Source organism: Sinocyclocheilus grahami, unplaced genomic scaffold (assembly GCF_001515645.1).
Source record: "Sinocyclocheilus grahami isolate Dianchi unplaced genomic scaffold, SAMN03320097.WGS_v1.1 scaffold429.1, whole genome shotgun sequence".
Classification (NCBI taxonomy): domain Eukaryota; kingdom Metazoa; phylum Chordata; class Actinopteri; order Cypriniformes; family Cyprinidae; genus Sinocyclocheilus; species Sinocyclocheilus grahami.
In genome coordinates, this window is record NW_015505608.1 from 383,795 (window position 1) to 406,565 (window position 22,771).

Sequence of the window (22,771 nt, forward strand, 5' to 3'; positions counted from 1 at the left end):
CTCCTCTTTCTCGCTCCCTCCCTCCATCCTTACTGCACTGCTGTAATGGAATATCGATCTGCTGCTCTTGCCGCAGTGTTTAAAAGGAGAGGTAGATCCCACTCAAGGTCATCACTATGGCAACTTAAAAATGAGATGGACTGTCACTGGCCTGATGTCATAAAAGCAGGTCACAAGTCAAATTTGTGTGATGTGAAAAGACAATGATAAAAAAAATATGAAAATAGGCAACAAGTCTAGTTATTGTTCTATGAGCAGTTGTTAAATAAACATAAGACTTCAAATACTGTACAGGCTGAGCATTTTATTGCACTTCCCAATCACTGATAAAACAGAAGCAAGTTGTAAAATAAAAGACGATAAACAAACATTTCCATAATATGAGAGAACATATAAAAACAAAAAAAACTTCCACTGGGAATATTGGCATCAGAAACTGATTACACTGAATAGCAATAATACATTTTTTTCTTTGCTCACGCATTCTGTTATTAAATCATACAAGACTGATGTAACAACATACGACCTAAATATAGCTTAAGACAAATTATTATGTAATGATCGGTACCCTATAAATCACACAAACTGCCAAGACAGTACATTCTTCTTGTCTGAATGTTTTTCCTCGCTATTTTGGATGATCTAGCATAACATTTTGATCAAAAACTATTCCTTTAGTGCGAGAGGATCTGAAAACCTTTAAAAGGATAGCTCATCCTGTGATATACTCACCCTCATGTCATTCCAAACCTGTATAAACCATCTCCTGGAAACATAAATGAAGAATTTGTTTTTCAAAATATCTTTGTATTATTTTGTATTCCACAGAACAACAGTTTTCAGTTTTGGGTCAACAAAAGATAAAGATAGTATTAATTGTATAAACTGGATTTTTTTTGCATTTGGGTTTAGTTTGTGCTTTAAGGATGCTGTAGGAATAAATAATGTAACAAATGAACATGATATCCAATAGGTACCAGTAAAGGCAATTGAGGTCTTTCAATGTGCTTGATCTGTTGAGGGCAATGTCAGTTTAACAGTCCGCATTTCTGGCCAAACTGTGAGTAAACTGATATTTTTAAATTAGTGCAACCAATATGTGGCAATCTAAAAGATGAGGAAATACATTATAGGTTAACATGAGCCAAAAGGTCAAAGGTGAGAGGCTTAAACAGGTTCCATGAGCAGCTCATCTATGTCAGACGACTCCAGCTCACGAAATGCCGCATGAGACCCGATAACAGCTAGTGTAGCACCTGAATAAATAAAAATTAAAAAAAAAATTCAGTTTCAGAGGAACCTTTTCTGGAAAAACAAGTACAATGAGATGAGGATGAAAAACTCACCTAGTAACCAGAACACAGCAGCTCCTGCACCTGCGAGCCAGAACACAGGGAAGGAAACCCCTCCTGCTAAACCTAACTGGTGTCCCTGAGTCAACTCACGACCTGAGAGAAACAGAGGAGTGCGTTTGCTCATCAGATCACTTACATCACATCAAATATCCAGCCCTTAAACTTCAAACTAGCATTTTAAGCAAACAAATCCAATGACGCAGCTCATACAGCCTCACATATAACCACTAAAACAACACCTCACTCTCTTACCGAAAACAACCAGCTTCTTTTCCAGCGTTTTCAAGTGAATTATATAGAAGGCACCAGCAAACACTCCCAAGGCAATCAAGAGCATTGGGGAACTGATGCTGGAGGAGAAAAGGAGAGAGAAAGTTTTATTTGAACCTCCTGTGAATGTTTATTCTGTTAAATGCCTTCCAGATGGTTGCATGAATGAGGACCTTCAGAGAAACTTAAACACACACAGCCATGTTGTGTACATAAGAACAGAGGCTTATCAAACATTTTTATTTCTATTACAGTGAGCCTTTTATTTAATTTCAAGAAGCTACATATTTTTGATTATTACCTCATTTGTAACATACATTCTAGATGATTATTAGCAAACAGTTCCTTACATGCAGTAGAGGATGAGTCCCAGGAAGATGAAGGTGTAGTTGCTGTGATAGGTGTTCATGTTCCTCAGCACACGCTGGCACAGCTCTCCAAAATTGCGTGGTTTGGAGAACTTGCGCTGGTCCACAAAACTGGCCCACGGACGGATGGACTTCCTCCTGCGGTCAACCCAATCCTTAATCACATTACCAGACAGACCTTTGGGCAGCCACAGCCTGACATCCACAAAAGACAGGAAAATAGAATTACCAGAGTAATAATAAAGTTTATACATTTCATTCATTTTAAAACATATGTGCACCATAATAACACAATTAAGGGTAATAACAACACATAACACATCATATATGACATGATTTTTAATTATGTGTAATTTATTATAATGGCAAACAATAGAAATGAAAGGAAGTTACTGACTGTAGATCGATATGACTTCAAATGAAAGAATACACACTTTACTCACCTCCCCACTACTCCAGCCCCAGGAAGCTGTTCTGCCTCACTGCTGAAAGGGTCACTTGCTTTTCCATCCATTTCGGTGCGTCTAATAACATAAGAATTGAATTAACAGGAAAATGTAAGTACTGTAACCATTAAAACATCTAGTTAATTTCCAACTCAGTTCAGACTATTGTACTATATGGCACTGCTATGAGTTGTAGAGGACACTCTGGATGTCGAATGAGGAAAATGGGACCCTTTTCTAATGAAATGTCCATCATTTTGCTCATTCAAAATATTTTCAGCCTATTTGCATTACTGTAGTCATTATACTGCTACATTATCATAGTACACAAAGGAGAAGAGGTTAAGAGGTATGGGAAACCTTAAAAGTGGAAAAGGTTGGTATAAGAAGGTCTCTTGAGAACAGAATGAACAAAGACTTTATTAACTCCCCAGTAGACCACTGCATACACTTTTCTCTTTCATTCTTTATGAAACAATAAAAAAAAAACGAATTAAATAAACATAATAGCTTTCATTATTCTAGCTACTTCGTTTAGAAGACTTTCCATCTACTGTGCAGCAAGTTATAAATGTCTTAGATTACATTATGTGTGCTAATGGAAAATCGATGTCACTCATATGGGTTGGGGCAGAAACTCTGCATCCACAACGACAAAGAATCCGGAAGAACAAGTTTGTTAAGCTGCTGCATTACGTCAGATGTGTCCAAAACATATTAAGTTATTAAATAAGACCATCTAACAACGCGATCTTTTTGACGGGTTGGTATAAAAACACACCCCAAAGTTTGTTTATCAAATCTGTTACGGAAACTATTCGCTCTTTCTTCAGTAATGTTGATTCCCCAACAACTATGAAAATCTGATATAAATGAACTTTGAGGAGCGACTGTAAATTTAGATATTGCAAAAACTGAGAGGAAAATAAACCCTAAAACAAAGATCTTACTCACAGTACTTTCTGTAGCTGTGCTCGGTGTGTTGCCGTGCGGCGGATATGATGCGGATCTTCTTCTGTAGACGAACTAACGACCGCCTCCTAGTGACATGGACCAAACCAACAGCACAGGCAAACAGATATTAAAGGGGTCCTACTATGCTTTTTCACTTTTTCAACTTTAGTTAGTCTGTGATGTTGCTGTTTGAGCATAAAAAAGGTCTGCAAAGTTACAAAGCTCGAAGTCCACTTCAAAAGGAGATATTTTATTTAACAGAAATCACTTTTCAAAAACTACAACAACCGACTCATTTGGACTACAACGCATATTTTCCTGGATTTGTGATATCACAAATATCGACGAATGGGACGAGACCTGGTTGAGCTGCACTAGAGAAGGCAACGAGTGTTATCATCACTATGTCAGAGACATGCTAGCTTTCCCCAAGGCAGACGAACTTAGAGTAGTTACAATCATCCGGGTTTAAATCGCGCTCAAATTTATTAGATTTTTGACACAATATTTACACTGAAGCTAGCTGGCGGCTATGGTAAGGGGTATGACCAATCACAGCACACACTGGCCCAGCTAACCAATCACAGCACACACTGGCCCAGCTAACCAATCACAGCACACACTGGCCCAGCTGACCAATCACAGCACACACTGGCCCAGCTAACCAATCACAGCTCATTTCGTATTTCCGAAGTCGAGCCTTCATTTGATACAGGAACTATTCGAGCCGTTCATGCCAGACTGGGGAGAGAGGTGTTGTAATAATGTAAAATATTTGAAAAATAATGTGTTTTTCGAACAACCTAGTATGAGAGCCTGTTCTAGTACACCCCCAAAACAAAATCAAGACTTTGTAAAAGAGCATAATAGGACCCCTTTAATCAAAGCCTCACACGTATTTTTATTATGATGAATTATATTCTACGATTACGAATTATAATAAATTATTATTTTATCTAAAGGTCATGACGTTCATACGTTCAACATAGAGTTGTTGTTGTTGTTTTGTTTTGTTTTTTTAGTTTTACAAGTTAATTAAGGTCTGTGGATAGAAGAGGACGTTTTGTTCTACAACATTAATTACACACTACCATACCTCATTTTACTAATTACTAATGTTTATGTTTCAAGGACTAGCTACAACTACCACAAGGATGCTTGAAAAATTAGACAACGGTAGTTCTTATAAAGTAACTTGTTATCAGCATACGGTAAGTAAGTATACTTATACGTAAGTTAGTAAATAAATAAATAAATATTTCTACTCTCTTTTGCGTGTCTAATTTCCCTTCCCAATATGGCGAAATTTTGCGGACGATGTCTCATAACCGTGTCATGTCGACATGGAGCCTCGATCTACAAATCATATGCGAGTGAATTTCCTCCACATACACAGATAACGGTCTGCGATTGTTCGGGCTCCGTCAACAGTGCTGGCTGACGCTCCAACGGTGTTTTTCCAGTTGAGTTGTGGGTGGTGTTAGGAAGGGTTAGAAAGAACAAGAGTGTAAACACAATCCAGATAAACAGTTTGATACAGGTAAGATGCTTGTTGAACCTCAGTTATTGACGTAAGATATGAGTGTTTTATTTATACAGCAAAATATCAAAACAAAACAAATCAAACCTTGTTGTTGTAAAAGAACACAATTCCTTGTCCGGGCGCTAATAACAAAAATGTTGGACTCTTGTGCTGTGTGTAGTATGTAACATGGTTCTTGTAGTTTTTTTTTTATTATCGTTATTTCATCGAGAGGTTTTGGTGCAGTGTTGATGTCAGGTTAGCTCATAGAAAAATCTAACGTTACTAATCTTAGAGGTAACTACTAGAGGCGGAAGTCCGCTGCAGGAATGTCAGCTGACGCCGCAAACATGAACATTTGGACGTAGTCTCAACCTTCAACCACATCTATTGTTCACATAATTGAACGGTGTATTACAATTAAACCTAAATGCGTGTCATTGATTCTTTTTCTTTTATCACCTTGGCTCTGTTCCCTCAGCTCAAACGTGACGTTATGTAAAGAGTCCACGTGACCCTGCGCGAGAGGAACGTTTGACGGAACAGCTGACGGAGGACGGGTCACCACAGAAACGCTTTTCGGATCAAAAATAACTGCGCTGTTTCCACTACGACCGTGTAAATGTCTTTTTATGTTGTTTTTGTACCACTTGGAGACACAAATACGGAATTTGAATGTTTTATAGAAGTATATTTGAACCCACAGTCGATCCTGATAGTTAGCTCGTAGGCTAACGTACAGAGAATGTATTGTGTACTTAGTATTTTTGACAGCCAAGTTTGTCTGTTTTATTCAGTGTATATATAATATAAAAACTCACGTTTAATATTTATGTGTGTTCTTCTTTACCAGACCCATTTGGAGGAACCATGGCTTCAGCGAAATGCTCGAGATATTCCCTGTACTGGGAGGAGACTGAGTGCCTGAGCTACTATGAGATGCTGTCCCTCCATGAGATCTGTGAAATCGTGGGCTCCCAACTCACAGAGACTGATGTCGAGGTTTTGTCCTTTCTCCTCGATGAAGCTTATCCTGGAAAACATCCCCTCGATCCAGAGGGATGGACAGATGAGTTGCCTCCAGGTCCTGATGGATCTTCACAGGGTAATTCTCCATGTCCTTGGCTTCTGAAAACATGGCGAAGAATACAGCCGCAGAATGAGCCGTGCCCAATCGCCGGTTGCCACAGACCCAAGAGTGGCGTTGAACTGCTGTTGGAGTTGGAGAGGCGAGGATACTTGAGCGAAGCAAACCTCAAACCTTTATTGCAGTTGCTGCGAATTCTGACACGACATGATGTCCTGCCATTTGTCTCACAAAAGAAAAGAAGAACAGGTGAGTATCAGGTGTCAAAAAAACAGTGAACCGTAATCAAAACCAGTTATGTTTATGGTCACATACTAATGTGTCACCTGTACTGTTAGTGTCGCCAGTGCGAGAGATGGTAGAATACCAAGCGGTGGATACCAGAGGGGACACACAATTCAGCTCAAACTCAGATGTACCATCATTGGAAAACACACAAGACCACCAGTGGAGAGCGGGTGAGAAAAGATTGCCGCTAAAATCTCAGCACATCAATTTATTAATTGCTTTTGTTTGTTAAACATTTTGTCTCTATATTTTTCATCCTTTTTGGAAATATATTATAATATTATATAATACCATCACCTAGTTATTTTTCAAGGCGTAAGCTGTTTTCTGTGAATGTGCAGAACTTCTGGCTCATTGGCAGATATGAGTAAATATAATTACTATTGCACTACACTATTTATATGCTAAAGTAAATACTAGTATCAAACATCATAAAGGACTGTTTTTGTACATCTAATATAACTAGTAGCGGAAGACACCGGAAGCCTTGGAAGTTCAAGTTACCGATGGCTGCACCCAGTTTAATAATATTTTAAGTTTAAGTATAATATGATATAATATCATATAATTAGTTTAAAATAATTAAGGAATATTTTCCACATTCCATATTTAAAGGATATATAATTTTTTTAATATTTAATCATTTTAGTTTATATGCTGCAGTGTAACAGTGCATAGTAGCACTGTATATTTTCAATAAATCATAAATATATGAAAAATATCATGTTGGGACTTTTATTTTAGCAATGACACAAACAGTTTGAACTGATTAACAGAAATATATTGAATTTAAGTTGCAGTTTTTACTGCTTGCGTTGTAGTCTTGATTAAACTAGTAGCAAGCGTTGTCAAACAGCCCAGTTTGTAGGACATTAAGCATAAAGCATATTAAAATAATTCACCTTGTTGCTTAATTTTATATACTTTTGGTAAAGTCTTAATGAGTAAATGGTGAATATTCAAAAACATTGCCAAATATTGCTCATCCCTGGTTGTTTTGTATTAATGTATGTTTGCTTTGTTAGGGACTGGCTCTTCCGTGACAACAACCAGCCCGGTCCGACGGAAGCGAGGTAGAGGTCACCACTGGAGCAGAAAATCTAGGGGCAAGCCTGAAATCCAGCCTCAGCCAACACCCAACAAAGTGACCTGTGGTAAGATCACTTTTTATCCTCATTGTTACACTTCTTCTTTTGTTTAGTCTCTCTTACTAGCATTTTTTAAACGTATGAATCTCTTTGCCTTTCCATTTCTCTTTCCTTTTGTTTGATTTTATCTATAAAATGCTCCACAGCAGAGTGTACCTTAGCGCTCCATTTCTTGACAGTTTATAAATAACCAGTCACCCATTCATTAGTGCCTGAACCTCTAATGCTGTCAGAATGAAAGTGAAACTGTCACAAAAGAGGTCCATGTTAAACGTATGTCATCATTCATCCCTTTGTGAATTCCCTGCACTCTGTACTATTATCACTTTGAGTTTCATTCTGACTGGACTCAAAGGCTGCTCACACCAAAGCCTCTTTATGCTTTTGCTAGATGGGATGTCATCAGGGCATTGCTAAAATCTCTTCAGAACAGAGCACATGAGACACACTGAGTGGCAATAATGGCACAGTAGGTAAGGAAATACCAAGATAAAAACTGCTTTCTCAAATTTTGCCAAAACTGTTTGTCAAGAAAGAAGTGGTTTATGTGAGGCATTTATTTTCTGGAAGGACTGTTTTTCTGGGACATTCGGATCTCAAAATACCAAGAGCCATAATTTATCTTATGCTCCAATTTGCGTTATAGCATTAAAAACCGACCATGTTTTCCTGCATAATACTCTTGTGGGAGCTGAATGTCTCATAATAATGTTTAATTAATACAGATACACGTCAAATAATTTCTTAGAATTGATCACTATAATAGGTCGGGGGGGTTTTCGTAACAGTGCAGATACATCTATTGTAATAATTTAAGATGCATTGTCTTGCTTACTGTTTCAACTCTTTTAATCTTTGGGTTCACAGTGTATCTTTTGGTGTGCCTAAAAATATGATATACATTTATAATTAGACAGATAAATCTGATTTTCACCATTCAAATGTGTTTTTATAATGTGTGGATTCTTTCAAAATATCTGTCTGATGCATGAGCCACACATTAAACCTCACTTTTAAAAACACGAATGAAAATCAGGGAACTCTGTATGCCAAGATGGATGAAATTCAGAAGATAATTTAATATATTATTTAAACAGGATAAACATGGAATAGTTGTTGTTGCACTCAATATACACACTCAAGTATCTGCATCCAGCCTTATTCATGTGTCCATACAGGATGGGAGGGTGCCATTTTGTTTTTTCAAATGTGTGTGAGTCAGACTCTTGACATGCTCTTTGTTCACCTCAGATGCTCGGCACTAGTCAGTTTTACTCTACTGTTACAAATAGGGTTGGGAATCGAAAATCAATTCCAAATCCAGAATTAGATACTGAAGTTCAGGAATCGGATACTTGTAGTAAAATTAAAATTTCAGTTCCACATATCAATTCCTGTGTGCGCATCTTTTTTCTTTTCTTTTTTTGGTGGTGAAAAGGGACTGTTAAAAATGTTTGTCTTTGAATAATTCAAGAGATTCATTCAAAAACACTGATTCATCCAGTAATGAAATGAGTAAATCTTGAGTGAGTCACTGAATCATTGCATTCATAAATTCCATGAGATTTTGTTTAGTTGTCTAATATTTTTTCTTCAGAATTGGGAGAGAACTACAACCTCCATTAAAAAAAGTGTTAATTTATCCAGAATCATGCCGCTCTATTTTGCACACAAACAGCTCTTTATCAAGTCCAGTTTTTATGTAGCCGGCTGATTTTTGTTCATGGTATTCAGCAGCAATTAAAAGTTTTGCAAAAAGAGACGGAATAAATATATTTGATATCAGAACGTTTGACTTAATTTTTTTTTTTTAACCACCTTGGAATCAAAACTGGGAATCGATAAGAATCGGAATTGGAATTGATCAAATTCAAACAATACCCAACCCTAGTTACAAATGCTTATTGACCTGTCTGTACAAATACTGCATGGCTTTGGTTCCTCATTATGTGCACTGCAGGGGCTCTTAAACCCTCAATTGATGCTGCTTATTTCTTTGCATATTCATGTCACCTGCTTAAAGCATTTAGCTTTTGTTAAAGGCAGGAAATTAGAAAATCTTTTTTTTTTAATCATAGTCTTACTTATGTACTTACTACAGTGTGCCAGTAACAGCTGCTCGTATCAATGAAAACAGGTATTTTGGTGCAGCCCAATAGTGCTTAATGGTTAATATATTCCTCCTCATCAGAAACAATATTGTAAAGCTAATATTTGGTTACAGATCGTATACCTCTTATAGTTGTGAGCATTTATGTTTGAGTTGTGCTTTAGACTTGCCTCAATTCCCCTGCTTCCTTCATGGGTCGATTTCTATAGAGAAAAGTACACTCACATTCTTTGTTTTTATCTCTGTCACATTTTTCATCAACTTCTCTATCCCTGTTTCTGTTCCTTTTCATTTTCCTTTGGATAAGCAGTTTTCAGTGTGATTAACAGTGGTGTGCCTGAATGAAATTTCTGTGAAGAGATTATTGAATAATGGGCCACTGAGACTGAGCTGCATCAGCCTGTATTCCTGGTGTCTCATGTCCAGTAAAACACTGATTATTGTCACTCCACTTCTTATTTAAAGCATCGATCCTCTCTCTTCTGTAACTGAGCTCTGATGCAGCCAAAGCTAATCTACTATCTGCACTGACCTTTTGTTTAGTGTGATGAGAACCCTTTGTGTCCTAACTTACTTCACCTGTCCCTTAAACATTTGGTTACACTGCACTGTGAGCTTTTTTGACCTATAAAATGTTCGTAAATCAAGCTTCAATCTTATATGGTAAATTTGAATGCATTCTATTCACTACGAGATCCTTCCTGTTGTTCAGATTCTGCCATGCAACTTCCAACATTACAGTCCTTCTGTGCCATGATTGACCTATGAACTTTCACCTTTGTTTTACACCTGAACATGCTGTTTGCTGTGTTGACTCCGCATTTGATCTTGGCAGGTTGACTCAAGATTGAGTAGAAAAAGCAGGAGAATGGATAGAGTGAAAGAGACAGAGCTCACAACAAAAACAAGTGTGTGCTGTCTGCTCTGTCCGATCACACACAGTCAAGACTTGTGTGCTTTAACTCACGCGCCTGGTCCATGTCCTAAGGTAAAGAACCCCCTTCCTAACTCGCATAGGATGAGGGGCGAATCTAATACTCTGTGTTCAAATGTCAGTTTTCAGTTGTTGCTGTCCACTTCCCCAATGACATGTGCTTTGAACTATGAACTTAATTTGGGAACAAATAGGAACAAAATCCTCTCTGGAGGGGTTGTTGGCCTCAGTGTTTCACAGAACTGACTCATGAAAAATTCCTTGGAAATTTCTGGAAGTCCATTGGGTGTGTCCTATTAATTTGCCTGTAATGCAACATTTCATTACACGACTCTAATTCAGTGCAATCTATGTTCAAAAACAAACCATTCTACAGTCGTTGACCAAACTCAGCCCCAAAGCTCAGTTTTGCAATGATTTGTCCTTGAAAAATCATCCTCTGTGAACCTTTGCTGGAGCAGTTCTGAGGAAAATGACCCAACAGTTCTTGTTTAGACCCATCTCAGTGTTTTGTATTTGTGTTTAAGCTTTCAGTATTGGAACTTTACCTTCGATACCTTAATTTATTAAATCGAATTCTGCCAGTGTTTTGATTTTTGTAGAATTGAAGTAGACACTGGTTGTAAAATTAGTAAAATAGCAGTCCGTTAAGCTCATTCTCGACCAAAGAGGTTTAAACCTGCAGTCTCCATAGGAATGAACTAGAAAATGTTGCTTTTACACACAGACAAAAGATTGTGCATATGAACTTTGCCTGCTTGACCAAAAAATAAGACATAGCAAAACTGTTGCAACAACATTCATCCAAAACTGCTTGTTTCTCTCTCTCTGTCTTCCTCTCCTTTCTCTATGTCCACAGTTGAAAAACATACTGACTCAAGTGTCAGGAACAAAAACAAGTTGGCCATCCTCACATACCTAGAGAGGGAGAGAATGAAAGAAAAAAAACAATCAAAAGAAAAGCTTGACCCTGATCTATGGGTGCAGTCGGTCAGCCTTATGCCCTCATTTCTCTCCCTCCATCTTGGTTTGTTTTTCAGCAGGAAAGAGGGATCGAAATAAGTGTGGAAGCTCTTCGCATGGAGCAACACCCCATAAAATGACACAACATTTTTATTTGATTTTTAGAAAAATAGTTACTGTTTGTTTGTAAGAAGCAATTTACAACATCTTCAACAACATATAATATCTGAATATTTGTGAATACATGTTATCTTTCTGAAATGCTCTGGGATGCACAAAATGTACAAAAAACTGAATGCTTACAAGGGGGGCATTATATTGACAGAAAAACCTACACTGTGCCGCTTATTATAGGTACCTTCTGTGTACTGAAACTGGAAGCTGAGAAAAACCAATGTCCTGTATTGGTTTATGTGAGGAGCTCTGATAATTTGTGTTTAATGGAACTAAAAGTGCTCTGTAAATGTGTGCTGTGTTTAAAAGAACCTTAAAGAACTCTTGTGTTTCGAGTCTGCTTTCCAACCTGCATTACAAATTATATTTGGGAGATTACCATTACAGCCACAATATCAGTCTAATGGCGCTTTTCCACTGCATGGCACGGTATGGTTCGGTACAGTTCACTTTTGGGGGGTTTTCCACTGGGTACAGTACCTAGTACTTTAAGTACCACCTCGGTTGAGGTTCCAATGGCACTTTTCCACTGCATGGTATGGCTCGGTATGGTTCACTTTTGGGGGGTTTTCCACTGGGTACAGTCCCTGGTACCTGGTACTTTTTTTAGTACCACTTCGGTTGGGGTTCCAAGTGAACCGTACTGTTACCAAAACGGGGCGAGTAAACTCTGCTGATCACGGATTGGCCGTAGAGAATCGTCACTACCTGCAACACAGACACAACAGACCTGCTAGATTTAAATCAGCACAGCCAGCGAAGGATCAAATGCAACTGTTTTGAACAAGCGCACCTTTTTTTAACAACCAAAAAGTTTTGTTGTCTGTTGCGGAAGTACAGACGTTCTTCTCGTTGATGGCAGAGGAGCGGATCCAGCGAGAGCTTGATGGGGCGACACGGAATTAACATTTTTTTTAGGAGTCGTGGTAAACCATACCGTTACCAAAACATGCCGTGTAAACTCTGCTGATCACTGATTGGCCGTAGAGAATCGTCACTACCTGCAACACAGACACAACAGACCTGCTAGATTTAAATCAGCACAGCCAGCAAAGGATCGAATGCAACTGTTTTGAACGAGCGCACCTTTTTTTAACAACCAAAAAATGGTTTTGTTGTCTGTTGAGGAAGTACAGACGTTCCTCTCGTTGATAGCAGAGGAGCGGATCCAGCGAGAGCTTGATGGGGTGATGCGGAATGAAAACGTTTTTCAGGGTGATGCGGAATGAAAATGTTTTTCAGGAGGAGTCGCGGCAGTAGAGGCGGCGCAACTATAACGACGTGAATAATCCCGCCCACTCTAAAGCAGTGCTAAACTGCAGTGGAAACACAAACCGTGCCGTGCCATACTGAGCCGTGCCGTGCCAAGCCGAGTCGTACCACGCAGTGGAAAAGCGCCATAAATTTAAAGCCTTGTTTTGGCTGGTTTCCTTGTTAAGGGTTTAATTTATTCTTCATCAGAAATGGATAATCTTTGAACAGTGTATTTTAGACCATTGTGCGAATGATTTGTTTTTAAATTATATTAATTAAACTTTCAGTACAAGTTACATTACATGATTCAAGATTCAAAAATCCTTATAGGCATGGTGAAGGAAAGCAATACATTGCCAAAGCATTTGCAGCAATGTATGTATACATGCATACAGTTACACTGTCTACCACATCAATCCTGGTCCACATGTCTCGCTTGCATTTGAACAATCTTGTAATTACAGTACCGTTCAAAAATTTGAGGTTCAAAATGGTTTGAAACTTTTTCTATTTCAATAGATTTTTATTCTTGGGTTACACTTTATTTTGAGGTGTCCTTGTTACCGTGTAAATATACATATCAATACTAAGTAATATTAATTAACTACATTGTGCTTACTATATGGTTAGGATGAGGGTTTGGATTAGGGTTACTTGCATGTAATTCATTAATTTATTGTTATTATAATAGTAAATACATGTAACGTGTAACAAGGACACCTTAAAATAAAGTGTTACCTTTTCCTGTGATGGCAAAGCTAATTTTCAGCAGCCATGATTCCAGTCTTCAGTGTCAAGTTGATGCTTTCTTTAATATGCTGATTTGGTGCTCAAGAAACATTTCTATTTATTGATGTTGAAAACAATTTTGCTGCTTAATATTTGTAACAATGTGAAAGTCTGTATTTCTGACTTTTGATCAATTTAATGAATCAGTGCTAAATAAAATTATTAATTTCTTATTTACTTACCCCAAATCTTTGAACAGTAGTGTAGTGTACCTGTAATTATATTTAATAATATGTCATTATTTACTAGCTAAGTCCTATACTGTATACCTGACTGATTATAGAATGAAGGGAAAGTGTCCAGTCGGGTATTTAACTCCAGTCACTTTATGAATAAAACTGGGTCAAAATGATAATTCCTGAAGTGCTGCTGTTCACAAGCAAATCCGTAAATACAGTACATTCAACATTTATTGAATTTTTTCAATAAATGTTTTTTGTTTTATTTTCACTAATGAATAAAAGTGTCACTCAAACGCTTACGTTAATGGTTCGTTTTTCATATTCACTGTTGCTTTGTAAACGTCCCAACATGCAAAAAGGTGGAGTTTGCATTGGAGCTTTGGTTGTAGAAAGGTTGGATTTGTGTTGCAGCGATGTTCTGAAGATTGATGGGTCCACTTCCTCCTCTGACCTCTGAGCTAATGACATGAAAGGAAATGACATCACTGCGAAGCTCTGGTTCAGTATGTATACTCCAATCGTATTTTGCCATCTCTGTTCCCTGTGCTGTTGCATGACATCAGTTCTACCTCCACTGTTTGGTAAAGCCAACCTGCATAAATCTCTGTTAATAACGACCCCTACAGAATTCGGATCTACATATCAAACCATAAATATCACCAGATCTGTCGCCTGAAACTCAAATGCAAGCCCATCTCTGGATTTTGCTCAAGGTGCTTTCAATCCACCTGAACTTTCCGAACGGCCTCAGATCATGTGCTTTAAAACTCCCTCGTCTTTGTGATACAAGTGCAATGTTCGGTAAACATGTTGGACTTTACCAATGTGTTTCCAAGTCCTGTGTGCCTGCAGATAATTTGAAAGCCACCTCATGATGAATTTGTCCAATCTCAAGTGCAAAACCTAAATCAGCCTACTGGTTTCACTTGTAGCCTCACTGACTACAAGTGAAAAATCAGGGTCAATCGACTCCAAAAATCTCGATGTCCAACAATTTTGAGGATGTTGACCTCAGTTATCCAGTAGATCTCAGAGCTGATGCCGTACCAGAAAGAGTTTGACTTTTGTGCCCTCTGGTTTAATACCCTTTGTCTGTAAATAACCAATCAAATTTTAAACAGGGCAGGAACTTTTTTTAGACAAATGTATATGAATCAGTGCTAATCCTAGTGATTTTTCAACCAATTTTTGTCTATAAACAAATAAACTGAATGTCAAGTCTCATTATCACTGTACTTTTTGCCCTCCTTTTGACCCCCCCCCTGCTGATCTGTGTCATTTCTCGTGTTCTTCCCCTTTCCTCCTGCTACTGTTTTTCTCGTTTCTCTCCATCCTTGCTGCAAAAAACCCTTCACACCCTGAATCTTCACAAATCCATCTCCATCCCTTCATGATTTTCTTTGCCCCTTTGCATGCCACCCTTCATCCTTCATCCCACCCTCCTCTCTTTCTCTGTCTCCAACACTCTTCCGATCTCAGATGTCCGGCTACGTGTGCGTGCGGAGTATTCAGAGCACGAGTCAGCCCTTCGTGGAGGAGTTTCTTCAGACAAGCAGCAGCCGTTGGAGAGGCAATTTGAACTGTTCAACCGAGCGAGCATGCTGCTCCGTACCCGGGATCTGGGCTCTATTGTTTGTGATATCAAGTTCTCGGAACTTGCCAACCTGGATGCCTTCTGGGCAGACTATCTGAGTGGGGCGCTGCTCGAGGCACTGAAAGGAGTCTTCATCACAGACTCTTTGAAAAGGGCAGCGGGGCAGGAGGGGGTCCGGCTGCTTGTCAGTGTGGATCAGGATGACTACGAGGAGGGCAGGAAACTGTTGCTCAGAAGCCAGACACATAATGGGACAAACTGGGGAACACAAAGTCTGTAAGTACTTTTTTATGCATTTGAATTTGTTGGTTTTTTGTGGTCTGATACATTAGTGTTGAATGTAGAATTTTATATATACTCCCTCTCTTGCCTCTATATTAGCATGTAACCACCAGGGGGCAGTAGAAAACAATTTTGTCTTGTCCCCTTTTATACAATATGAGTGTTATTTTAATATTTATATACAGTTATAGTCTTTCATAATATTTTGAGTTTTCTTTTATTTTATAATTTTTAAAAAAATATATATGTTTTAGTACGCTTAGGTTACAGTTTATGTACTTATATTTTAATATTTCTGTTTAGCTTTTGTTTTTTATATTTCATTATATTTATTTATTTATTTATTTATTTTTACTTCAGCTTAAACTCTTTTTCAGTTGCCAAGGCTATATTTCTGCCTATATATCTATCTATTTATTTATTTTATTTTATTTAAGTTTTATGTGAATTAACCAAAACGATTTTCATAGTTTTATTTCACAAAAACAACACTGGCGTGAACCTTAATTAACAAAGAAAACATGTTTCCAAAGTTAAATAATTATATATTATTAAATAATTATTTTTATGCTGTCATTGTACTAAAGCCAAAATATAGATTTTTTGAATATTATCTAGAAAATCTAAATTAATTAAATAAATTATTTATTTGGATAGCCCTTTTCACAATAAATATAATTCCAAATCAGTTTTAACGAGAACAGGAACATAATGATTATCAATATTATATAATATTACAATCACTTTCTGTAAATGTTAAAATATCTTTAATTATTATCTTTAGTTAATGGTAGTTACATTAGCTTTGGCAGCCTAAATAAAATTCACAGAATCTCAGATGCCAGTTTAAATCCCACAAAGTCTTGATTTTAAAGTATATTTTGTTCCCATATGTATAAAGTAATGTATTCCATGTTTCCTTCACAGGCCCTGAGAAATGTCAGTTTCACTTGGGACCTTCAACTATGATGGACGAAGATGATGTTTTGCCTTTTTATTTCATTGAGTGTTGGTGACCCTGGGAAGGAGAGCCTGTTGGAAGAGTCTAGATTAAACTGGGCAGCCGTTTTGTTGGACACTGACTGTTTCTGAAGGAAAAATTATTGAGTTTTCAGAGGTTGGGTTCAAATATAGGGCTGTCTCTCTCTCTACTGCAGGTCAGTTTAAACATGGACAAATGCACACCCATAGAAAACAAAAGATGGAGGTTCTGCATCTGTACCACTTAGTCTGCCACAGGTGGTATGTGGATAGAAGTTTTTTCCAAATGTGATGACATACAATGAACCACTGAATTCAAGTTATGTGTTTAACTTTGTTTGGGAAATTTAAAATGACCTCTTTGATAAAAGATAGGAATGATTGGAATACACAACAAATATGTAACCCAAAAGGATATACAAATCAAAGAATGATTTATAAACATCCAAATGTATAGTTAACAAAAAGATTGTTAGGATTTTTATTTTATTTGAAAAGGTTTTGAAAGATTGAATGGTAACTTAATTCTTAGGAGTTTGGGCTGGTAACAATGCTTCAGATGACCAAATGTACACTTCCACCATTGGACCGTTTAATATGTTGTGTAACTTAACTTCTCCAGAGTGCACTGTTGTACTGCTTATAAGAGTCAACTTAGATAACATTGGAAATCCTTCATACAGTATCTGACTGGAACAAATCTATCAAAGTTGCCAAATTTGAAGCTTTATTGAGGATGGGGAAATACCACAAGATGGAACCGAGATTAACTCTGCTTTTTTACAACAAGGACTTTCTACAGTGTGCACCACTGTGAGATTACATGTGTCCCACCATCTGTCCCAACATTATTTGTCTCAGAAACAAGGTCATGGATCATCAAGGCCTTTGGATGCCTTTGTAAACTGATGATAGAAAAATTGTTAATTATAATTAGATGCCCACTGATTTGACACCAGCCTTAACACAACTGGATTAACCTCTAGTCATGTTTCTGGACTAGTGTGTTCTTATAAAGAAAGAATGTGTTGACCCTTTGGTTATATTTGTACTCTTATGACAAAAGTGCAAAGAAGATAAAAGTTCAGTAGTATTTAGTGGTAATTCAGTTTGGAACAGTCCTGTCATGACACCAATGTAAGTGAATTGGGAGTGGAACATTGAACGCTTTTGTGTTTTCATGTTTTTGTTTAAAATTATATTACTTGATATTGTTTTGGAATATGTACATTTATTTAACTATATAATCCCTAATAAAGTCCTGTCAGAAAATAATTATTTCTGATACTGTGTGCTAAAAGACATTTAATTTCTTTGGGAAATGTTGTAATAATCAAGGAACTTTGTTGCCGTACCATGGGTGCAGCAAGCGCAATGATATTATGCAGCGCCTGAAAATAGTCCCCAGCTAGGTAACTTCCAACGGAAGGCACGCTCCTTGTGCAAGCAGGTGGTCACATTGGTTATGTTGGCGGAAGTTAGCCTATTTTCAGGCGCTGCATAATATCATTGAGCCTGCTGCACCCATGGTATGGCAGCAAAGTTCTTGATTATTACGCCGGAATGAGAGTATAGTTCCTAGCCATATCGGCCTAGAAAATCGCAGCTTTTTATTTTCCGTCGGTCTTAGTACACAATGTAACTACAGAAGAGTCAAGTTTTAAATAGGAAAAATATCGAAACTCTTTGTTCATTTTTAAGCGAGATGCTAACGGTCTAATCAGATTCAATGATCTATGCTAAGCTGCAGCTAAAAGTGCTACGCCAGACCCGGAGATCGGCTGAATGGATTTGAAAACGGTAAAACTCAACTGTTTAACTCTATGGGAGTTGGAAAATGAGCCTATTTTCAAAAATAGTGGAGTGTTCCTTTAAATATCATTATATAGAATTGAGGTGTGTGTCTATTGACTTTGCTGTAAATGTAACTATTCATTAATAACTTTTTGGGTTGTAAATTTAACTGTATGTCTATACTAATTTGCTTAGAGCACAGTGTTTTGGAGAGAGGCCTACTCAGAGCCTTCACCGTGTTTTGTGCGCAATTCAGTCATTAAACCAGTAGATGGCAGCTATATGTTTGATCAGTCCTAGTCAAGCCTATAGGCAGGGGCGGATTAAGGTGGTCAGGGGCCCCTAGGCTGCTCTTTGTGTAAGGCCCCCCCTTAATCATTATGCTTTACTGGAGAAATTTATTTAGTGTCATACATTGTCCACACGCAAATAGTAAGGTGAACTGGCATACACACACTCATTGGCACAGCCAATCCTACAGTGTTTTCTCTACATTCCCAGTGTCCCCACAGAATTTTGTAAGACTGTGATGGGTGCACATTGGTTCCTCTAGTCTAGGGGGTTCTGTGGGAATAAGAAAATTTTGTTCATTTTAAATTAAAATGCATAAATCTGGTGCATTTTGAGAGCAGAATCAAGTGACTAGATCAATGAAGAAATATGTGCTTTTTCTTAGTAGTAGTAATTATTTTATGCATATTTATTGGTTGCATAGATGTGAATGTGATGGTAGGGAACAATTTGCACTATATAAATTCTTATGAAAGCTACAAATGCCACTCTGTCAAGAGCAGGGAGTGATTTTTCTCCTTGTCTTTTGTTGTTTGATTATCATTAAAGCCGACACTTTACTCAAGACACGAGAGAAACATGAGATTTTTACACTATTTTTTTTTTAAATTCTCAATGACCAAATACATGCCTGGAAAAATGAATTTAACTAATCATCTTGTAATAAATGTCATTTCAGTTCTCCTTTCTGAGTATGAATGATCAGTAAAAACAACAACACTCAAGCACTGTAAAGTCTTGTTCAACTGACTGGCCTCTCCTGTTGTCAAGAGCAGGGAGTGATTTTTCTCCTTATCTTTTGTTGTTTGATTATCATTAATGCCGACACTTTACTCAAGACACGAGAGAAACATGAGATTTTTACACTATTTTTTTTTAAAATTCTCAATGACCAAATACATGCCTGGAAAAATGAATTTAACTAATCATCTTGTAATAAATGTCATTTCAGTTCTCCTTTCTGAGTATGAATGATCAGTAAAAACAACAACACTCAAGCACTGTAAAGTCTTGTTCAACTGACTGGCCTCTCCTGTATGATTTCATGTCTCTTCAGACCTTAGAACTGTACATGAATTATGAGCTTCTAGAACGTTTGACCTCCTAACTGAACTCCTTTTCACAAATTGAACATAAAAACAGTATAAATAACAAAAAATAAACAACAGTTCTTTCTTAGTCGTATTAAGTGAGAATAAGTGCTCTCTCTATATTCAAAGTGCAAATAGAGACCAATTTTTTTCAAGCATGATGCAGAGCTATAGACAACTACACAACCTATTATAGCCTACACGCTAATAACAGCCTAGATGTAGCCTAATTTGCGCGCATCAGGGAGTCGCTCTCTAAACGCGGGGTATTAAAACCGTTCTCGTTTTACTTTCGGTTTCGATTTAAAGCTCGCGCGAACTCTCAGCGGTGCTGAGCGTGCATTCTACAATACAAGACATTAATTTTGTCAGACGCTCTGCAATGAATGCTCCTTTTATGTTTCTTATTGGCCAATGAGGGTCTTTTTTTGTTCGTGCTGAAGTAAATTTAAAATAATAAAAAAAATAGTCCGGCCAATCCGAGGCCCCTGCACACGTGGGGCCCTGAGCCGAGGCAAGCCTGTTCGTTAATCCGCGCCTGCCTATACGCAAAACATATACCGAGGTAATCAAACGAATAAGGGAAATGAAGATTAAAAACACTTCTGCTGCTTTTCTCTCCTTCTCGCCCATACAGATGCGCTTTTGCGCCTTTTTCAGCGCCGGCGGTCAACGCGTAGTCATGGAAACCGCTAGCGGTAGAGCCAGACACATGAAGGATTTGCGCACGAGCACACACCCTCCACCCGACCCCCTCACCTTTCGCCCCTAATTTCAAATTCAGGCTCCTCACCCGATTCCGTGTCTGTCCCCCCCTAACCAAACCACCCCCAAAATATCTGGCCTCTCTCCCCCGTTTTGCTGCGTCCGACTCTTTTCGGTGTCCGAGCAGCTCTTGGCGTGGCGCAGACTGCCGCGTTCATCATCGATGGAAACGCTGGTAATGTCGTGTAAACAAACTCACAGCTTCATACATTTATTCTTTTGCGTATGTAGCTACAACTTTTCCATACCATTGCGTCATCCTTCTACCTCACTCGCTCTCTCTATTTTTGCCTCACTAATGTATATTTGTTTGTACTTTATGCCGTTTCTCTGCCGTTATATTCCATCAAAACGATTCACGCTAAAGTTGTCCCGTCTCGTTTAAACCCGCGAGCGAGCAGGACAGAGGCGGACAGGGTTATTGCCTGTAATGATTTCTTGCTCGGACCGGGGTTTTCTTTTTATTGATTAGATAGAAATGAATTCACGAGACAACCCTCTCTCGGTGTCGGTGCTTCTGCTTGTGTTTCTCTGCATGCTGTAATTGGCGCAGGGCATCGCGGGAATATTTGATTTGAACAGCGGAGATCTCCCTGTGAAATATGCATGCCCTCCTGTTTTACAGTCATGCTCCTGCGAACATTTTGCGATGCTCAGATTTGTCGAGGGATGATAAATGCACAGCTTTCTGCCACCATGAATGAAGCAAGCTTCTGTTAAGCTTTTTGGCCATTACTGCGGTTTGTTTTAAAAGTGCAGACCAAAAACGAGCTATTAGCGATTATTATAGTAAGGGAGGAATATATAGGCTACTGTATGTTTGCGAAAGGACACAGCTTTATAGGCTAATTGTTTCACCTAAACTGTTTTTTATCGCTAGAATTAAATAGCCTACCGTTTGGGTGTCACCGAATGCTAATGTAATAGGCCAAATTGCAAGGCTTTATTTTGCCGTTTTTGACGAACGTTTGAAAATTGAGGTTAAAATGTTTCAAAACCTTCAAGCTTTTTTAATAGCTTTGTTGTGATGGTTTGGTAGGCTATTCATATTTCCTTTATTTCTGAAGACTAGCCTAATTGTGCGCGGTTACGCGCGTATAGGCGTGCGAGCTTCTGTTTTGTCTCTTGTCCAGAAAATCTGGACATGGTGTTTACTCCTTTGGGAAGCTTTGTAATCAATATGGTCGATATTTGTTTGGCGGCCTATCCTTGATAACGACGTTGTAATGATACCATCACGCAGCCTCAGCATGGCCGTTAGTGTCCGCCGCCACACAGACTGAATCTCCGCTAAGGGGAAAATCGATGAGCAGACTGAGTTAATTATGAGAAAATCAATCAAGAGGTGGAGATTTTGGCTTTAAAAGGGCAGTCAGCGCTAAGGAAATGGGACAGAATAAAGAAGCCTGTTCACACATTTCTGGGCTCCGTCTTTTCGCTCTTCTCGTCTTATTGAAGGTGCGCGACCGCTTGGTCACTTTCTCCGTGCATGACGCTAAACTAGCCTACATGTTTGCAATTCTGTCAGCCGACCATACAACACATTTACAATGCTGTATTGGGGCTATTTCATTCCAGCAGATCTTTTAAGATATAACCTGCACGTGTTGGTGATGGCGAGAAGCGCGCGGATATCTCGTTATACCTTTTCCCTCGGTAAACAAACTGGGTCCGACGAACAAACAAACGTGTTTCGATGTGACTTTATTCACAGTAAACAGTTCTCTTTCTTTCTTGTTCTTTATTTTTTGTAGGTATGGGTTTGTAGAGATGGACAGAAAGGTGGAGACGTTCTCTTATAAGTTTACATAGTGGAGATGGGCCATCAAATATTTGAAGAGCATGACTCTCTGTATATATGTGCTCTCACGTTTCATGGCTGATACACAGGCACGTGTACCTTTTATTGGCTTCAGATTAACTAAGAAACGCCACACAGCAACCTCTTCACGGGTGCCGTATCTGAAGACAGGCCACGATGTCATTAAATCTTCAGGACTCATTATTGATGCCATATTTGGGAGTTTTAACATGATGCAGAAATTTTGAGAACCACTAGGATCTGGTAATCTTTAGTTTTGAAATAGTATTAAATGCATTAGTAGGAAATTTATAGAATTTTCTCATGC

At 38.2% G+C, this 22,771-nt stretch overlaps 2 protein-coding genes and 1 long non-coding RNA gene across 3 annotated transcripts; 2 read left to right on the plus strand and 1 right to left on the minus strand.

Annotated features, from left to right (window-relative positions):
* Positions 1 to 284: 284 nt before the first annotated feature.
* LOC107551691 (prenylated Rab acceptor protein 1-like) lies at positions 285 to 3,479 on the minus strand. The gene is made up of 6 exons (XM_016233396.1): positions 3,394 to 3,479; positions 2,437 to 2,517; positions 1,976 to 2,188; positions 1,608 to 1,705; positions 1,347 to 1,448; positions 285 to 1,256 (listed from the first exon to the last, which is right to left on the minus strand). The coding sequence occupies exons 2-6, from the start codon at positions 2,505 to 2,507 to the stop codon at positions 1,168 to 1,170; spliced, it is 573 nt and encodes a 190-aa protein (XP_016088882.1). The 5' UTR covers positions 2,508 to 2,517; positions 3,394 to 3,479; the 3' UTR covers positions 285 to 1,167.
* Positions 3,480 to 4,587: 1,108 nt separating this feature from the next.
* On the plus strand, positions 4,588 to 17,964 carry LOC107551690 (DNA-binding death effector domain-containing protein 2-like). The gene is made up of 8 exons (XM_016233395.1): positions 4,588 to 4,604; positions 4,790 to 4,933; positions 5,397 to 5,533; positions 5,769 to 6,251; positions 6,341 to 6,460; positions 7,316 to 7,444; positions 15,324 to 15,714; positions 16,648 to 17,964. Exons 4-8 carry the CDS (start codon positions 5,786 to 5,788, stop codon positions 16,652 to 16,654), a joined length of 1,113 nt encoding a protein of 370 aa, XP_016088881.1. The 5' UTR covers positions 4,588 to 4,604; positions 4,790 to 4,933; positions 5,397 to 5,533; positions 5,769 to 5,785; the 3' UTR covers positions 16,655 to 17,964.
* On the plus strand, positions 9,291 to 11,435 carry LOC107551692 (uncharacterized). The gene is made up of 2 exons (XR_001604794.1): positions 9,291 to 10,536; positions 11,342 to 11,435. It is a non-coding gene; the product is annotated as an uncharacterized lncRNA (long non-coding RNA).
* Positions 17,965 to 22,771: the final 4,807 nt, after the last annotated feature.